General features: G+C 41.3%; 1 protein-coding gene across 2 annotated transcripts in view; it reads right to left on the minus strand.

Moving 5' to 3' along the window:
* Window positions 1-3,456: 3,456 nt before the first annotated feature.
* Window positions 3,457-20,423, minus strand: part of LOC102304243 (dachshund homolog 2) — a 51,603-nt gene continuing 34,636 nt past the window's right edge. The window contains exons 7-11 of one of the 2 annotated variants that reach the window (XM_014341255.2): window positions 20,060-20,160; window positions 19,093-19,240; window positions 18,762-18,938; window positions 18,115-18,180; window positions 3,457-5,259 (exon numbers count right to left, since the gene is read on the minus strand). In XM_014341255.2, the coding sequence (XP_014196741.2) occupies window positions 5,222-5,259; window positions 18,115-18,180; window positions 18,762-18,938; window positions 19,093-19,240; window positions 20,060-20,160 (530 nt within the window). In that variant the 3' untranslated portion in view covers window positions 3,457-5,221. Of the gene's footprint in view, window positions 5,260-9,929; window positions 18,181-18,761; window positions 18,939-19,092; window positions 19,241-20,059; window positions 20,161-20,423 lie in introns of those variants that run through there. The other variant, XM_042213699.1, reaches the window with a different exon arrangement.

Raw genomic sequence — 20,423 nt, forward strand, 5'->3', positions numbered from 1 at the left:
TATGCAATGTGATGAAATTTATTTCAGATATGTTAGAATAGTTGCAAAAATGTTCCTGTAGACTTGGTTTCAGTTAGAAATGCTTGATTGTGTTTAGTGTGTGTATTTACAGTTTAGCCATGATGTGGTTTTTTTAAATGCACCACACAGTTTGCACTTTGACAGCATTTCTGCCAGCTGGAGCTATACTAGCCTGTTTGGAATAAAACAGAAGACTTGAGTCATTAGACTGAGCATAAGTGATGTTTTCAGGTTGATTTCTCCTTCAGGAAAATCAATAATTAACCTTTTTATGATGGGCCACTATCTTTTTCTTACCCATAATCCACCACTCTCTCTCCATCGTCTTGTTTTCCATCATCTTTTCACCTCCCTACACGCTCCGTCCATCATTTCATCTGCCTTTCTTTTACTGCTTCCTCCCCTCATTCTCTCAATCTTCCTTAATTTTCTCCCACGTCAACTCCCAGGTTCTTCAGTCTCTGTTTCCCCCGGCTGTCACCTTTTCATCCTTCCTTGTTGACTCCTTCGCTTTCCATCCATCCTTCTTCATCTCTGGCTGTTTTTCCTCACCGTCCATCGCTCTGTGTTTCTGCCTCCATTAGGAGGAAATGGAAAAAGTGACATCAGCTATTTGGTAAACGGAGAGAGATGGAGGGTGAGAGAAAGAGACAGAAGATGAAACAAAGGACAGAAGGGGCAGAAAAATGGAAAGCAAAGGTCAGAAGAGTGACAGTGGGAATGATTGTAAAAGAGAAAAGGAAAACAGAGAAGGAAAGAAAACAGAGGCAGGAATGAGAGGAGAATAAGAGACAAGCACAGGAAGAGAGCGAGAGAGATCCATTAAAGAGAGAGCGAGTGAGAGAGGGGAAAGCTTCACCTCATTAACCCCGTAATGCAGAGTAAATATACAGTCTAAATGGAACATAGACGACGTGTGTGTGTTTACTGTCAGCTCTCTGCGCTTGTGTGTGTGTGTGTATGGCCACAAAATACATTACCAGAATACCAAAGTGCCAATCTGTATTTGTATTATGTGGTTATCTGTGTGTGAGTATGTGAATATCTTCTGAAATACCAGAGTGTTTGTGTGAAAATGCCTCCTTATCCCGGATAGTTGTTCTTCTGTCCTCTGGAATCAGATGTCACCCAGGAGCTTTATCCTTGCATGTTTATGGCAAACACCTTAATCATTATTAATCACAGATTTACTGAACTGTTTGAAGAGTTTCATCTTACACAAATTTCTTTGTTTTATATTTAAAGTTCAAATTTCATATTAATAGAAGAGGTGGAAGGAGTAGTAGTAGGAGGAGGAGTAATGGTCCTCACAGGAAGCGATTTCTTTGTCATTTATCCCTTTGTTGGTCCCTAGTGGACATTCTGGTTTCTAGTTGCCTAAGTGCCAATCTATATTTACCACCCTGTAACATGTCAATCAATGTTATCCTTCACTGTCATTGGTATTCATGTCAGTCGTTCACTTAAAAGTTGATAAAAGGTTAACTCAAAACCTGCCCACCTCGCGTTGCCCGTGGTTATTATGTCTGTCATCGCTCTTAGAATGTCTTTGACGTCCTATGGTCTCTGCTCGTCTGGCTTCAAATCGAATAATGTGTGGATGCCCAGAACAGTGGGTGTTTTAGATGGTAAAGAGAAGGCCACAAGGCAAAGAGTCATAGCATAACTAACCAACACCTCAGTCGTGTGACCCCAGAAGCAGATCGGATGAGAGACGCTCAGACATCTGAAAACCAAAGCCAGCCTGTTCTCATGGCAAAACATGAAATGCTAATGAAACAGTAACCTATTTGCTCGTGAGCAAAACCCTTCCTGTTAGTCCTGACGATCTGCAGCACATAGTATGGTCTGGAGGCTTTTAATTAAGAGGCAAAGCAGCACCATAGCAATAACAATAACCATGCTTGGTTTGTGGAAACTCTTGTATTTTCACCACTGACAAACAAACAAATGGTTCACACCTGCATTCTTTTTAATGGTGAGCAGGGGGTGATGGCTGTGGATGCATAAAGACTTCTTGTCCTGTAGAAGTCTATGGAAAAAAATTGCCCACTGCCCTACAGCTATAAACACAGAATCTCAATAAAAAATTAAATCCATTTTTAAAATTTTGATTAGCTTAAATTTGAGGAGGACTATTCAGGGTGTGCTCGCTGGCTGAGGACTTGTAATTAACAAGATGTAAATTACAACTTGTTAATTACACGTTAATTAACTTGTTAGTGAAACTTCATGTCCTATGTCTGACTTTAATACCATCTGTGGTGATTTTTTTCCCAAATCTAACAGAGTATCATCATCAGTGGTGTGAAATCATCAGTGACACAAACAAACGGAAAGATTCAAGACAGACCCAAACAGGCAACCTTCAAAGATTTCTTCATTTTCAAATGGGCTAAAGCTGACGTAAACAGTGAGTGAGTGTAAAAATACTCCTCTGAAAAGGCCGGGTGTGCTTGATTTATAACAAGATAAAATGATGTGGTGAAAATGAATACAAAAAGCAAAAAATTGGATCATAATGATCAAATCTGTAATCAAGAATTGTATCTGTCGTTGGGCATTTCTGGCTCAACTCTTTCTCTCTCCTTGTCCTCAGACATTCACTTTTAATTATAAAACAAAGCTTAGAAAGTTTCTCAACTTAATTTTGGTGAGTAAAATGGTATTATATCAGTCTGTTACACTGTTCAACTACTGGAACTTCTTCTTGTCTAAAAAAAACTAACCTTGCTAAAAAACTGCGACTGAAGCTTCAAAGAAAACATTGTATGAGGTGTGTAGCTATCTACATGATTTATCCACACTCTAGGACAGAGTTCATTTTCTCAAGGGCCTACATTAGAAACATGGTGCGGCCCTCCACAACAGTCCCATGTGGACTGTTGTGGAGGGCCGCACAAACAACATAAGGAGGTCAAATTAATATTAAGTAGAATTTAGTTGAGCTTACTAGTGCGGCCCAGTTTCTCATGTGCGCCCTCATGGGAAAATTAATTACTCACCTCTGTCCTGGAGTGCATAATAATGACCCACACAGCCGTTGTGACCTCACCCACTATTTTCTCCATGGGTGCCTAGGATGAAATCGTAATTGTTTTCATCTGAATTTAACTCCTAGTAATCAGACATGCTTGACGCAATGCCTTGCTGTTCGTTCATTACATCCAATTTAAAAATACTCAAGCCACCAGAAATACACTGAGCACAATTGCTTTGCGTAGTTTTTTTTCCCCATGTCCGTAAAAATAGTGATAGAGCATTAAATTCTGTAAACGCAAGGATAACTCAATACAAGAAAGTGTGGTGTCACAGTTTGTAGGACTTTACGGTTCAAAACTCTGCAGAGTGTTTAAATCGTATTAGCTTATGATGCCGTTCACATAAAGTCAGCAACGTACATGAACTCATGATGTAAAACACCAGGAGACAGCAGTCATTATAATACTGTATATTTGCAGTCAGCTCAAACCCAGAGAACAGTGACAGACTGAGAGATCATCAGGAGAAAAACATAATAAAACAAAAATCAAGAAAACGCTGAATGTCATTTCTATCTACACTTAATATCCCTTTAAGCCCACCCACCCTGGCCCAGCCCTCCCTCGTTCCTCCCGTACACTTTTCAAATAGTAATTCAACAAATAAACAAAACACGCAGTGGAATAAACAAAACTTCAACACAGTCTGCACTCTTAGTAGGTCAGAAAATCAGGAAGTGAACGCTTTCTGGTGTTTGATGTTGCAGGAGAGCGTCTTCACCTGCGGTACGTTTGATCACTGAAAAGTTCTCAAATCCAACAGAAAAGGAGCAAAACTGAATGAGTTATAGAAAGTTCATAAACCTTTTTTTTTCAGGGCAGTTAAAAATAATAATAATAACAACAACAATAATAATAAAATAAACTCCCCATCTTTAGTTTGACAAACAACAGAAACTGTACTAACACTTCCTGGTAACAGGAACGGGCATCAAAATGTGAAAAGGTCAAATGTAGAGGAAGAGAATTCGACATACTTTTAGGATAGTATGTGTCTAAAAATCACTCCATTGCAATAAAAAAACAGTTTTTGTTTTTTTGCATTTTGGGTTTTTTTTGTTTTTTTTTTTGTTTGTTTTTTTTTTAACTCTTGCATTGTTTCATAAACTGATTCCATAGGTTGTTTTAAGGGTGATAGAAAATACTTCATACATCGAAAAGCTGCATCCAACATTTTCAGAGTAATGTCTCCTTTACAGAGAGAGGGAGAGAGAAGACGTCGAAGAGGTAGAGGGGAAAAAAACAAGTATGAAAGAGAGGAATTGGGCAGTGGGAATATACAGAAGGATGGGAGGGGTTTAATAAAAAGGATTTAAAAAAAATAAGAGGTAGAAATGAAATGAAGAGGTGGTGGGGAGTTCATAAGAGGGGGAAGAAAAGGGAGAGTTCAAGTTAAGGAGTGTATGGAGGTTAAAATAAGCCAAACAACAACACAAAAGTTTTCCCATGCATTCTTTTCAGTCCCCGTACGGAAAATAAAAATTAATGAAACACAAGACAGAAATAGCCTCCCAAGTTGTTTTCCTCTTTTCATCTTCAGTTTGTTCCTTCCTGATATTTTATACATGCCTCCCTTTTATTCATTTATTTATTTATTTGTGTGTTTTTTGTTTCTCTTGTCCAGCGACACACTTAGTGAGAGTTGAAACTTTTTAGCTCCTGCAAATCATCAACAGCCTTGGAATTTTTTCTTTTAACTGATTTTTCTAAATTATGTCCAACCATGTTGATTCTCATCTGTCCGAATTTGAGAGTATGTTGACGTCATCCAGCCCAGTCACATCTTGCTGCCTCTTTTTTTTTTTTCTTTTTTTTTTCAAATCCTTGGGAATGACTTTCAGTTTTCAGTTTTGGAAACAAATGAGGAACAAGTTCTGCTGCAAGGACAGATAAAGAGGAATGAATGGAGTGAAGTTTGTCTAAAAAGAAGAAGAAGGAGAAAGAGAAGGTAGAGAGACAGGCCCCAAAGTACGTCCAGATAGGGAGTTTGTCTCTTAGTAGTCCCATTTTTATCATAGCAACGTCAAAAAAAGGTCGCTCTGCAGCAAAGATAGAGTCCCGCCTGGGGAGGTCATATCTGTGGTGATCCAGGCTGCCGTGGAAGTGGGCTGGTGGAGTTCTTCTGTGCAGGGCCGGGATTCTGGAGGCGGAGTCTCCCTCTAGAACATCATGGGAGTCTTCAGAAACGGCCGCGATTCTAGGCAAAAACATAAACATGTCATTTAAAAAAGAAAAAAAAAAAAAAAGGTAGCATACATGCAGCTAGCATAGCACTCAAAGATTCCTGAATCAACAATTATTAGAATTCATGGGTGCAATGGACTGGCGACCTGCCCAGGGTGTAGCCCATGTGTCGTCCTTTGACTGCTGGGAAAGTCTCCAGGCCTGCCACAACCAAAATGTTTGGGAAAATGCTAGAACAGCAAATATCTTGGTAAAAGTATAAAACTGAGTGTGTGTGTGTGTGTGTGTGGGGGGGGGGGGGGGGGGATCCTTTGGCACAAAGTCAGAAAACTCTCAGCTTCCATCATATTTGACTGGTGATTCCAGCAATCCCTATATCCCAGTGATAATAAATTTAGATACTACCTTAAAATAACTGAAGAACTTGTTTCTTTGGTAAAACATTGATAAAGTTATGGAAGTGATTGTATCAAACTAGGCAACTATTTTATTTTTTTTTATTATTTTCATTATCTATTTGTATCTTGTAACCCAGCCACAAGCCAGTGATGGTGCTGATCCCAAACCCAGATAAAAGGGGAAGGCTGCATCACAAAGGGGATCTGGCATAAAACCTATGCAAAACCAAACATGCAGATCATAAAGAAGAAGATCTATGTGCATCTTGTGTCTGTCTCCTTAGTAATGTTTCAGTCCTAGGTCAGCAGACTGCAAAAAGCCCAGGTTATACATTTAGATGGTAGAACAATAATTTGTTTGCCAGACCTTTAAAATGACATTAATGGAATAATTTAATGAGAAAAAAAACAGCTTCACACACAACTGGCAAAATATTAACCCCTTAACATCTACCAGGCTAAACACTTAGGGATAACGTTGGAGATAAGTTGCTCTTTAAGGTCAAAGTTATTTTCCAAAACTTGTTTTGGAAAATAACGAGTTCTTCTTCTTGACTAGAGTTCTTCTGCGATGAAATTTCCATTTAAGTCTGCCAAATGGGGGAAAAAATCCTTATAAAGGGGTAGATGTGAAGCTAAGGCCACTGTTACACAGGCCTAGGGACCAGTCTGTGACCTCCTGGAAACCACCAGTCATTGGGGGGAAATGTGTATCCCTTGACACCAACGACCCACGTGAATGAAAGTTTCGATTTTTTTTGTTCACCAGTTGCTGAAGTCTGTGAGGATTCTTGGCTGTTATGGCATCACTTAGGGGTCTGTGTCACTTGGACGTAACCCATTTCCTAACTCTAAATGCATTGCTACAGAGCAGATGAATGCTAAAAGGTTAGCCAGTTTTAAATTGTAATGATGTTTTTTTACCTTCTTAATGCAATACCTTGAGCTAGTTTGTCTGACCGCCAAATGTGCCAATGGAGTGATTTTATATACTGCAAATCCCCCCGTCCAGCTACTGCAAAACTGCTCAAGGAGCTGAACATTCTTTACTGAGCAACAGGTAAGCTGTACAGTGTGTATATGATGCACTATGATCATGGTTCAAACATGGTTCTAGTAGATGCACCCATGGTATCAGCTTAAAAATCGTTCTCGAGTCATCATTTTCACAAGATTTTGAGAAAACTTGAGCTTGACTTGAACTCAAGGTCAATGAGGTTTGAACTCTTCTGTGATTTTCAGTAGATGCATCTATGCTATTAATTTGAAAATCCTCATTCTTGAGTTAGTGTGTTCACAATCTTGGTGATGCCAGCAGGGTGATGACAATAACAAAGACTGAACACTATAATTAACTAAAGGGAGGAGAGGCTAAGAACTGCTGACAATAAAGCTGGGAATCAACCTCAGTATGTAAATCATCAGCAGGTAAAAATGGGGAGCTGGTATGGCCAAAAACTTGTTTTTGTTGTTTTTATTTCCAGATTGAGAAATTGGCTAATATTAAGCTTGGGAACGACTGCACTAACCTAAAACAGAAATCCAGAAGGTGGTGACACATTATCCCTGCTTCTTTCCTTCCTCCGCTGTCATATTTATACTCCCTGAAGGCTAACTCAGTAAACATTTTCCTCCAAAAATTGGCCATATGAATTAAAATTTCCACTTGTAGCAACTAAAATTGAGCTAAAGTGTCTTTAAGCGCATTAAAAATGCAGAGTTTAAAGTCTAATGAGACGTTTGCACAGGAACTTCACCCTTTCTTTATGATCATTAAAGCAGGAAGTATTTTTTCTTCACTTGTTCTCCCTTTATGCCGTTTACGAGAGAAATCTCGTCTCTCCAATTTTGCCAGGGTCGACTCTCCCTCCTCTCTTTTTTCTCTCCCTCTCATTTCACCTCCGTCGTTCTCCTTCCGCTCCCCGTAGTGCTGTTGCTGCACCCACCCACACAGGAGCACGTGCGCACACTAAAACCCCGAACACACGCATGCATACAACAGGAACACACACACGTGTGCAAACCTTCCTCTCCCTGCGGTGTCATTGTTTTCTGCGAACGTTGCAAAGTGTTTACATTTCTGCATAACAGCAACCATAAACCTGCCCTCCCTCCTCTTTCCACCCTGCACTTCTCTTTCTCCTGCCCTCTACTATCTTACTACTTTTTTAAAGCTCTTAGTCATCTTCCTGCCCTCTCGTTTTGTCCTCTGCTCATGATTCTTTGTTATTTGGATATGAAACAGACCCATGGTCTCTGTGTTGGACTTAAAAAAAAGAAACTTTCTTAAATTTTCTCTTTCATCTCGCGCTCGCCCCTCGTTTCCTCCTTCATATTCCCTGCCTTCCCTCCTTTTCATCCCTCTCATCTCCTGCCCTTCCCTATTTTTATCACTCCACAATCCACTCAAACCCCCTCCTCTCCTCCTCTTTCATCCCTCTATTCTACATGCATCCCCTCCTCCTCCTCACCTCCCCTCTGCTCCCTCCTGTCCTCTATCTGTTACTCTCATATTATTTTTATCCCGCCCCATTCTTCTCTCTGTCCTCTCCTGTCCTTCTTTTTCTCCTTTAGGCAGCAGGTTTGGCCCGGTGCTTAAAAATTGTCCTGCAACTTAAAGAGTGGAGAGCCGCGCTGATCCCCTCCGACAGTGCTGTCCTTAAAACTCGAACCTGTAACTTCTTCCAGTTAAAATATCAAAAACTTTCACATCAGCTTGCTTTTCTACAGGGAGTGCAGAATTATTAGGCAAGTTGTATTTTTGAGGAATAATTTTATTATTGAACAACAACCATGTTCTCAATGAACCCAAAAAACTCATTAATATCAAAGCTGAATGTTTTTGGAAGTAGTTTTTAGTTTGTTTTAGTTTTAGCTATTTTAGGGGGATATCTGTGTGTGCAGGTGACTATTACTGTGCATAATTATTAGGCAACTTAACAAAAAACAAATATATACCCATTTCAATTATTTATTTTTACCAGTGAAACCAATATAACATCTCCACATTCACAAATATACATTTCTGACATTCAAAAACAAAACAAAAACAAATCAGCGACCAATATAGCCACCTTTCTTTGCAAGGACACTCAAAAGCCTGCCATCCATGGATTCTGTCAGTGTTTTGATCTGTTCACCATCAACATTGCGTGCAGCAGCAACCACAGCCTCCCAGACACTGTTCAGAGAGGTGTACTGTTTTCCCTCCTTGTAAATCTCACATTTGATGATGGACCACAGGTTCTCAATGGGGTTCAGATCAGGTGAACAAGGAGGCCATGTCATTAGTTTTTCTTCTTTCTTGCCAGCCACGCTGTGGAGTACTTGGACGCGTGTGATGGAGCATTGTCCTGCATGAAAATCATGTTTTTCTTGAAGGATGCAGACTTCTTCCTGTACCACTGCTTGAAGAAGGTGTCTTCCAGAAACTGGCAGTAGGACTGGGAGTTGAGCTTGACTCCATCCTCAACCCGAAAAGGCCCCACAAGCTCATCTTTGATGATACCAGCCCAAACCAGTACTCCACCTCCACCTTGCTGGCGTCTGAGTCGGACTGGAGCTCTCTGCCCTTTACCAATCCAGCCACGGGCCCATCCATCTGGCCCATCAAGACTCACTCTCATTTCATCAGTCCATAAAACCTTAGAAAAACCAGTCTTGAGATATTTCTTGGCCCAGTCTTGACGTTTCAGCTTGTGTGTCTTGTTCAGTGGTGGTCGTCTTTCAGCCTTTCTTACCTTGGCCATGTCTCTGAGTATTGCACACCTTGTGCTTTTGGGCACTCCAGTGATGTTGCAGCTCTGAAATATGGCCAAACTGGTGGCAAGTGGCATCTTGGCAGCTGCACGCTTGACTTTTCTCAGTTCATGGGCAGTTATTTTGCGCCTTGGTTTTTCCACACGCTTCTTGCGACCCTGTTGACTATTTTGAATGAAACGCTTGATTGTTCGATGATCACGCTTCAGAAGCTTTGCAATTTTGAGACTGCTGCATCCCTCTGCAAGATATCTCACTATTTTTGACTTTTCTGAGCCTGTCAAGTCCTTCTTTTGACCCATTTTGCCAAAGGAAAGGACGTTGCCTAATAATTATGCACACCTGATATAGGGTGTTGATGTCATTAGACCACACCCCTTCTCATTACAGAGATGCACATCACCTAATATGCTTAATTGGTAGTAGGCTTTCGAGCCTATACAGCTTGGAGTAAGACAACATGCATGAAGAGGATGATGTGGACAAAATACTCATTTGCCTAATAATTCTGCACTCCCTGTATGGCTGCGCTCATTTTTCCACTGTCCACTGGAACTAATCTGTTTTATTTTTGACCTGTTATTTATTCTTTCTTTGGTGGAAATTTTGAAAATGTCAATTCCAGGCTCCCACAGTTCCAGGAAATCTGTATTAATGTCTTTTTTTGTGCATCTTGCGGTCCAAAAGACATAAAACAGACAAAGCAGCAGAGCCTCACGTTTGAGCAGCTGCACCCAGAGCGTAATTTGAGATTTTGCCTGAATATTGAACTTATGTGTAAAGATTCTGCATAAGGAAGTGCAAAATTATTGGCCCCGCAGCCGAATTCATCCCAAACGAGCCCGGATTCGCCTTGCATTTGTAGCCCACAAGGGCAAAAGCAGGCATTTGCTTTTTATGTACGGTATCATTGAAGTAAAGGTCTTTTTTGAAAGTATAAAAGTGTTTGGTAAATTCGATGTCCATCCATTCATACTGTACATCCATCCAGTTTCTGACACTTATCTGGGTCTGGGTCCAGAACAAGCCCAGACCACACTCGCCCCAGCCACCTTCTCCTGCTCATGTGGGGAAACACACGAGCATCTCTGCACCAGCTGAGAAACAGGTCTACCACGGGGCCTCCGCCCAGTAGGACATTCCTGAAACACTACTTGATCTTTTGGTCACACACACACACACCCAACTGACAACTACCCTAAAATGTGTATTCTTGGAGGTTGCTGGTAGTCACTATATGAAATTGGTTGCAAAGAAGTAAACTGTGTTGCACAACCTCTTTGTGATTGCCTTTGGCTTCAAACTAAAAGTTGTGCGTTATCCGATGCAACAGTCTCCATTCTATTACCCATTTTTCCCAGTTTTGCTCCCACTCAGCGAGTGTTTGCAGACGTGATCTATCGAAGCGACAATCTGATTCCAACCAAAGCAATCTTAAGGAGACTTTTGGTAAGCACTCCCTTGGTGACCGATTTTATCTATCAACACTCAGCAAATGCCAACATCCTCAGAGGTTGTCAGGGGGTTGCCAACCAGTCTCTAGGCCTGCGTGACTGAGACCTTAGGTAGCACTTTACTCACTGTTCATTTGTTTAGATTACAGACCACTTAAGAATGTAAATAATGTAAGAGTATATACATTCACAATAGCAAATGTAAGTTCAAAGTAATACGTGATGTATTACTGTTTGACTGAACTGTGTGTGTGTTTAGGAAGAGCACAAGAGGCCCACGGTCAGGAAAATCAGTCCATGTTCCAGGGATATTTGTGGGTCAAATTATACTACATTGTGGACATGGAGTTGGAGACCCAACGGCCAGGCACTACGACTACTTTGAAGTCCACGGCACAGGTCTCAGTTTGCGGAGTCACGAAAAAACAGTTAGGACGTCCGCACAGACCCTCAAGCTCATTGTCTGATGATCAAATTTACATTTAGTTATTATTAATAAAATTAACACAGCTTAAGTCTTTCCCCCATAAAGTATAAAATGTGTATTTAATGCCACATGATGATCCTCCCTGTACCCTTAATGACAAGTTGCGACACCTTGCTATATTTAAATAAAGGCCTACATTGTGTGTCCCTGAGCATAAATCTATAGATGCAGTTTTTGGTCCATAATTCATAAAGACATATGTATGGATTAAATTTAACCTTTAATTTAAATCGACTCTCTTCCTCACAGTCTTGGTACTTTTCTTTTGGTGGAAGGCCAGAAATTCTTCAAGTAAAGAATCCTCCAAAGTGCAGTCAACACAGCTGTAGCATGTGGATGAGCATCCACAGAAGAAAGCAAACCGCCAAACTTTTATTGATAATCTGATAATATGCAAACATTTTAAAACATCAATATTACAGTATGTTGTTGCAACACTGTGTGTATGTATTTTGAGTTTTAGACTGTTGGGTGGAACCAAATGAAACCTTAGGCCAACACAACATGCTGAGCAAAAATGCTTTCCAATATTTTCCTTGAGGAAAGAAAAAACAAATAAACAACAAAAATACATCTGTAATAAAAGTAATTGTTACTTGAAGCCCTTAATGAATTGTCTAGTACTTAATCATTCTTACAAAATAGCACCAAATGTGTCCATCGCATTTTTCCCAAAGCTCAAATCAACAAATCACTTGTTTTGTTCACGAAACGCCCAAATATTCAGTTCAGTGTCAAAGAAGACAAAAGAAAACCAGGAAGCTGTGAATTACTGGCTGTTTCTGCTCCAAACATTCATTTACAGACTAAGAATAACTCGCTTTTTAGCACTCGTTTTTCCTTTTTCTTCTCTGATGTTTTATTACTGATTTCTTTTCTTCAAATTATTATCTGCTAAAATAAAATAAATAACAAAACATGAAGTCGCTGAGTCTTTGTGAGTCTGAGTCTTGCCTTTTTGTAACTGCTTCGGTACACTTCCCTCTCACCTATATCTGTCACTATAAAATACACCTCCAGCCCACGTGCACGTGTGTGTGTGTGTTTGCTGTCGTAGTTAAAAATGACGCTGACCTGCCTTGTTAAAAGTCTATCAGCAGGGTGGAGAAAATGTCACCAGGTCTCGGAACAAGGTCACATTTTTCAACTCCGTCCCAAGGAACCTGCTTAGTCTTCCACCTTCTCCACTCCTCCTCCTCCTCCTGCTGCCCTCCTTTCCCACCTCTTCCTCTACTGCACCCCACTTTTCCTCTCCGGTTTGTTCATCTTTTTTAATCCTCACTGTTTCATTTCTTCTCTAACCCTTCCTCTGCTCCCCCTTCACGTGTCTGGGACTCCATATAAAAACGATGTCCATATACGCACGGACACCCTCTCATCCTGCTCTTTCCACCTAACATCTGGTATCCTTTGATTTTTCCCTCTTCTTTTTCCATACATTTACTCTTATCCTGTCTTCCTTTGCTTTCTTCCCCTCGCTCCATCAACCTTTTCTCCCTGCTTCATTTTACTGCCTTTAACTCATCATCCTCTTCCTTTTCTTCTTACCTTTCCCTATCCTTTCTTTTCATTCATTCTGACATCATTTTCCTCTTCTCTTTCTCCATCTCAGTCAAACCTTTCTCCTTTTTCTCCATCCTCCATCTTATTTGTCCCTTCTCTTGTTTGTTTTCACTCCACACCCCTTTTCCCTATCAAATCCTTCCCTTTTTGCATCTCTCTTTTTCCCAAATCTCCATTTCTCTCCCATGTCTCTTCCTACTTTTGACCATGTTTCTTTTCTATATTCCTTCAGTTTTCCCCTTTCCCCATCTCAATCATTTAACTTCCTCCTTCAGAGCCTCCCACCCCACAACCTCTAAATCTTCTCCACTTTCTTCGCCCTCTCCCCCTTTCTAACTTCCTTTTCTCTGTCTTAATTTCCCTCAATTCGTTTTTTTTTTTTACATGGCCAATTAGCCTGGTCAGCTTTTAACAACCAAATGAAACGGATCTCACTTCCTTTCTTTTTAACCCTCTCTCGCTTTCCCTCCCTTGCTTATCGTTTTTCCCTCCCTTCGTTCTCTCTCTTTTTGATTGTAATGCGATGTCTTTCTTTGTATTCAGCACTTTTCTTCCTCACTCGTTAATTAAGAGTGTGGAAGGTGAGAGAGGCAGGGGAGAGGTGTGTGTGTGTTTGTGTGTAAGTAAACCACCATAGGTGCAAAATGCTTTTATGGCAGGAGGGATGAGTGTGTATTTGTCTATGTGTGTGTGTGCAAAGGGGTCCTACTGGGCCAATCAACATTAATGAAATCAGGTGGGTCTGTGTGTGTGTGTGTGTGTGTGTGTGTTTGTCGGAGTGCTTGGCTTGCAGAAGAGAGGGGATCTAAAAGGGGTCTAAAGAGGAGTGAGAGCTAATTAGAGTTCCCTGTCTCACAAGAGTGTGGATCAAACACACACAGAAATGCACAACTACAGGTACAGAGCACACACACACACACACACGGTGTGCGCCTGTAGATATTCATTTATACACACGCAGAGTTTCAAGTGAAGGTTTTCAATGTCAGGGAGGACTGAGCACAGCTGGTGGAAAGAGGACAACACATGCATACTAACACAGACGCACACACCGGCGCTGTACTTGTGAGGACCCTCATTGGCATAATGCACTTCCAAACCAATAACTAGGACTTGGACCTTTCCTCCACTTCAGCTCAACTTTTCAACCTCCTCCACCTGAAAACAGTCAGACTCCAGCGCCGCTTCCTTCAGGTTATGTTCATCTGCGGCCGGAGGTTAAAGTGGGCCGGACCCATCCGCAGAGGTGCACCTTTGATTAATAAGTAAATAAGTCTGTTTGGCAGTTTCATAAATAATAAAGTAAAGCAAGTTCATTTTTCATGTGCTACAGCCTGCCGTTCTTTCCACCCGAGGCTACGAAGATGCTCAACAAATCAGAAACTAATGTCACCCCACAGTCCCACCCCGCAACCAACACATGTCCTTTTAACAGTCGGCACTCGTTTTATCCATTTTCATCTGTGTGTGCCAAAGATATCACCAATTTACTATCGCCTATTTAATCCCAACAGTAGCCATGCTCTTATTTTGAAAGAGCCTAGACTTAACAACCTAGCTCCAGGCCTTCCTGTCTTGTGTTTTTCCTTAAGGTCATCTGATCAGGTCGCCGTTATAGTCTCTCATCCTGGACCACAGCTGGAGATGGTGGTGGTACTTATTCTGCTTTGCAGCGTTAGTGAGCGACACTCAGGAGCACCATCAGTCCAAGAAGGTGGACTTTGTGGAGGTGGTGGTACTATGTATTTTTCTTTACATTTTGGGTGTGGCTGCTTGCATGTCTTACCACCACCACCTCAGCGTCAACGGCTGTTACACACCAAGCGAATTGTGAAAAAAACAAGAACATTAAATTCTGAACTTTTCGGATCCGAAGTGTCAGTTTTTGTTAAAAATTCATCATCAGAAATGCACACAAATAAAAAAATGAAATCGACATCAAGCATTAATGAGATGGTCCTGATGGTTCTCGACAAGAAAATTAAGAAACTGAGATTCTGGGTTCATCCAGTTCTCAGGAGAAGGCAGCAGCAGGGAGAATGTGATGGCTTGATCCAGCAGTTGAAGCTTTCGTACATATTTCAGGATGTCAGTGGAGCACTTTGAGCTCAGAGTTGGGACCACATTTCAGGAGGCAGAGAGCGATTTGAGCGGTATAATCAGTACTGTTGCACGTTTTGAGCTACAAGCACAACTGTTGCCTAATGCAGTGGTCTGATTGGCCATATCTGTTTATTCTGAATTTGTCCGGTGACATCACGTGGTTCGTGTGATTAACAGGTGAGTCTAAAACATTTTTAGCTTGCCTAATTGTTATGCGCCTGATGTGCAGAGGCCTTAATTCAATGGGAAAAAAATCTAATCTACTCAACAAACATCACCAAACAAATGCGTGTCCATCTGTTCTGCTACACAGCGGCACTGTAGCTGTATTTACAGAGAGTTTACAACATTACTGGATGTAAACTTTACTTTTAAAGATGGAGAGAGCTGCCAGAAGTACAGGGCAGCAGAGGATGTCATGGTGCTTTTAAGGATAAAGTCTGCTCATCAACTTAAAATAACAAAGTGGAAGAAATTTAAATCCCACACGAGTATTGCCATTTATTTATGAGTTACATTAATCAGACAGGCTATATAATGTGTTGTTAAAGTTCCATTTTGGCTCTTTTACATTGAAAAATATCTTTTAAATGAACAATTTTTTGTTATTTAAAGGTTCGTTGAGAGTAATAATTTTTAATAAGTACTTGTAGTAAAATTTGAGGTTGGTTAGGTTAGATCATGATGGCATTTGCTTATTCATTTTAAGCCGGAAAGCAGCCATGAAACTACGACAGTCCAGTGACAGTATGACAGTTATGGAAGCTTGTTTCTTGTTTGCATAGATAAGCTGAAAATTTAGGTTATTATCTCAAAATTTAGAATGAGAAAGTTAAAACTTTGAGATAATAACCTGAAATTCTGACTTGTGGATGGGTAATTTTTTTCTTACAGTGGTGCAAACAAGCTTTCCCACCATACAACACAGAACGGAGCTGGCTAAATCCACAAAGTCTAGTAACCCCCACAGCGACAGCAGTAGCACTGGTCAGAAAACAGGCATGTGACTTTTTCCTAAACTGCCAAATCCCACTTTAACCTTCTATTTGACTAAACTGTCGTCTCACTTTCAGGCATCTTGAACTGAAGTTGTCAGGAGGAGCGCAGAGCTTGCGACTCTCTCATTTGAGCCCAGGCTGGAGGTTAAACGCAGGTCACGAAATCAGTTTTGCTTGAGTTAGACACGACTGTGGTTTTAGTGAAATATAAATAAACTCACTCTGGAATTTGTCTTTAAACTAGACTTGGATCTTTTCTTTAACCAAGTGCTGCTGGCATCTAAAAATAACTCGGCATATGTTTAGTCTCTGCAACTCTCAAAATATGCTGATTAACTTTACTACAATCCTTTTAAAATGTGTTTGCTGTGAGTAATAACAAAGAATTTTCTAAATGACTACGCTTTTAAGAAAGTCTGCACTCTATTAAAATGTCTTCCACTGAACAGCTCACTACTTTTGAAGAAATGTAAACTCAAATAAATGCAAATTTTAACTTAAAGATTGATCTTCCTCTTTGCTTCACTTTGCAAAATCTTTGTTAAATAATATCCTTTGTCTTTGAAAATTGAAACAATTTCCAAAAGATCGTCAAGGATGTTTCTAATGTTGTTGCTCTCTTTCCTCTTACTTTCTGTATTTACCCCACCTCCCTGAGTAAGCTCTTTGTGATGGTGGGGAGAAAGAAGTCCCCAATGACAGGAAGAGCCATGTGGAGCAACCAGGCCCAGCCAGAAGCTACCTTCTGCTATGACAGGCTTTTTAATAAGCATGTCCCTATTTTCTTAATTGTTCAACCTTTAGTTTGATTTTAAAATAATCCAAAAATATTGTTTATCTTTTTCTAAAACTTTATACATTTCTTAAAAACCTTAAACTGGTCCAGACAAAAACTCACCAGCTACTTTGTCAGGTACACCCAGAGCCCTTAAGTAAGTCAGAGTTGTGTCAGCTGGAGTTCAGAATTCAGGGTTGTCACATGGGTCATGTACGGGTGCATAGAAGGCAGTTGAAACACTGCATATGAAACCTCTGTGCTATTAAATCTTTATCGCGCACCTAGCATATTTTGATAACTTTCAGAACTACTGAAAGGCTCCAGGATCTGCCATTGCTGTAAAAAAGCAAAAACAAAACTCCGCTGGAATGAACGGAGATGACGTAACTCTTCCATTTAATGGCTCTGGATACACCTGGTCAGTTGCTTGCTAATGCAGAACTCTAATCAGCCAATCGCATACCAGGTATGCAGACATAGTCAAGATGACCTGCTGAAAGCCTGCAAGTTCTCAGCCATTAAGGTCAGGGTAGGCTTTAGAACTTCAAAATAAAGTTAAGGTGAAGAAGTTTTTAAATGGAGTGGGAGATTCACATCATGGCTGCAGCAGCTGTGTGATGCTGTCATGTCAATGGACCAAAATCTCTGAGGAATGTTTCCAGAACCTTGTCAAATGTGCGCCATGAAGAATGAAGGCAGTTCTGAAGGTACAAGGAGCTCCAGCCTGCTAGTAGAAGTGGCTGGCAAGTATAATTTTCAGTGTTTGTTGCTCAGTTGGTTTCCCAACAGTGTTTATGCAGAATAACGGGCCAATAAGAACTTTCAAACTGGCCCAAAAACCAAACAAGTAGCCTTGATACAAAGTCGCCTTTGCCAAGTAGCTCAGTCACTCTGTTCTTCTTGTTGTTGGTATCTCAATGACATGTCCTTTTAGTCTTTTTATAGAAAAATGTGTTTCTACAGGACAGCTAAAAGAAAAAGCAGGATTAGTTCCCATGAATATTATTTACTGTCAAATCTAAGACACGCTGGAATTCCAGCACGGAGAGCTTAAAGCCCCGTGACACGCAGCTGTCACACACTTAAACGTAAGCTCTGTGAAATATTTACAGTCGTCGTCACATGCGTGTCTGTTGAGGTGCACATCAAAGGGAGGCCACTGCGCCTGCTTAACATCTCCACTGATCTCAAATGGGCCCCAACACACACATGTGCCTGCCATGTGTGTATCTGTTAACGTATGGCACTTTGCGTCATGTTGTTTGCGCGTGTGTGTATCGGCGTGACTGTGTCTGAATGAGCACGCGCTTGTGTGTGCGTGTGGATACCTTGTACAGCGCCGTTGTCTTGCTGGTTCCCATTAACTTCAGGTTTGTCCTCGGCTACAGCAGCGTCTGGTTTGTAACACAAAGACAAGACAGAGTCTCAGTGGGTCGGCCAATAAAGAACAAACAGCACCTTGTAACTGCGTGCAGGTGAAAGACAAACCGGATCCACAGAGGGTCCAGCCCCAGACAGTTTTTTTTTCTTGTTTCTTCGTGAGAATTACATCGGTGGGCGTTGCTATGCTTCTTTTCTCCTTATTAATGATAAACAGGCATAGTCACTGCCATCGGCCTGCACAGGAGCACGAACCTGAAGCAAACGTGGAGCTGCTTCTACGAGACGTAGTGCTGCAAACTGTGCTGGCGTTGTTTTTCTGCAGCGGTGCCACGCAGACAGATTAACTGCACATTTACTGCTGCTGGTGATTATTCCGAATTTTATGGAAGGACGACAGAAAAACAGCAGCAGCCTGTAACTCTGCTTTTAAAGCTGCTTGTTAGGGTAAACAAGAGGCTGAAGGGGGGAAATCATTCATCTAACAGGCAAACATTTAAGCAGTTTTAAACGCAGGCAGTTTGAGCTAAAGCGACAAAGGGAAGAATTTAAAAAGACGAAAGAAGAAGAAGTAGGAGGCGGCGAGAAAACAAACCGTTCTTTTTGTTGTTGTTGTTGTTGGCAGCGTGCAGCGGCTCAGGAGAAGGGGAGGACGAGGACGAGTGTTTCAGAGCGTCCTCCACTCTCTCCCTCCTCTTCGACTCGAACTCCAGCGCCTCCTGCAGCTTCCTCTTGGCCTTCTTCTCCTTCTTCAGCCGCTTCTGGATGGAGGCTGGAGGAAGAAGATAGCTCGTCTTGTATCTACCATGTAACTCACTGGCAAATTTCCATTCTTTCTAACGGCCCCTTTATGCTCTAACATTGCTTTTGAGGCTCATCTTCAAAGAACTTGTCAAATGCCCCCCTCCTCCTCCTCCTCCTCTAACCTCTGCTCTGTAGTTCAGAGGTGAGCTGTCGTTCCAGACTCTCTCTCATCTCCCGTTCCCTGTAGAGCTCCATCTTCAGCTCCCTCTTCTCCGCCTGGATCTGTTTGTCCTGCGCCCGGGCGTTCTCCACAGCCACCTTCAGCAGGCCCTGAGTGCACAGATTGGAGTTTATAACCTCTAACACTGTTCAGGACGTGCAGATGAGACAGAGACCTGCCGTGTTGTCAGTGTTTAAATTAGGAGTACTTAGAAAAAAAAGAAAAGAAATTAAATCCCAATTTGTATATATGAATTTTTCTTTTGTATAAGTTAAAGTGCATCTGCCAAATTATATTATTTTTACTGTTTTTTAATTTTTTCAAGGACTTCTTTAGTGAAACAGAGAGCTGAGGAGAGAAATGTCACGATTACAGACTGTGACCATACGTGTTTGTTTCCTTACTTTGGTTAGCTAATACACATGCTCATTACAAAAGCATCAGCTCTGTTACATCATGTTCAAGTGACTGTTTAACTCATTAACCCACTGTCCCTCCTCTGCACATGTCCAAACTTTGTCTTCAAACCACTCAACCTGAGCTGTCCCTCATTTCTAATCGTGTCCACCTTGTCTTTTTAACAGCACCACCATCTACATCCTCTTCATCCTTCTCTCTCAGATCACTCCTCGTCACCCACTCTGTTCGTCACCTCTCTTTGTTGACCCCGGGTATTCAAACTCATCCACCCTCACTACCTCGTCTCCTTTCCACCTGCTTCCCTCTCATTCACACACTCGTATTCTGTCTTGCTTCTCATTCCAAACATATGCAACCATAAGAATTATATGACCTAATGTAATATTGCTGTAGTGTTCTTTGCAGTAGCATTAAAAAAGTGCAATAAGTCCCTCGTACTCCTGGAGTCCATCTGCTGCCTTTTCCCAGCGGCTGTTAAAGCGACAGTGACAGTGAGAACAGCATCACACCTGTATGTTGGTGAGGAGGGTCTCCACTGACGACAGGCCGTCAGCGAACAGGAACGGAGCAGGAAACCCGGGCGGCAGGGTTTGTCCGAGCGGAGACTCCTCTGTGAGAAACAGTGAACAGAGCAGGCAACTTTAAATATTTTGGACCTGATGAAATGGTTTATTTGCCTGGTTCATTTAAGACGCTGTCTTAATTTATGAGGACCCTGCTCCACAAATTCAAAAAAAGAAGAAAGGTTCCTTCGACAGTACTTGTCACGAAGTCGGAGTGAAGTTTATGAAATGTTTACTAAGGTATAAAAGGCAACGAAGCAGCGTCACAGAAATCAATTACACCAAACCCACACGCACGCACAGACACACA

The sequence above is a fragment of the Haplochromis burtoni genome, unplaced genomic scaffold (genome assembly GCF_018398535.1).
Source record: "Haplochromis burtoni strain Fernald_Lab_line unplaced genomic scaffold, NCSU_Asbu1 Contig_470, whole genome shotgun sequence".
Taxonomy (NCBI): domain Eukaryota; kingdom Metazoa; phylum Chordata; class Actinopteri; order Cichliformes; family Cichlidae; genus Haplochromis; species Haplochromis burtoni.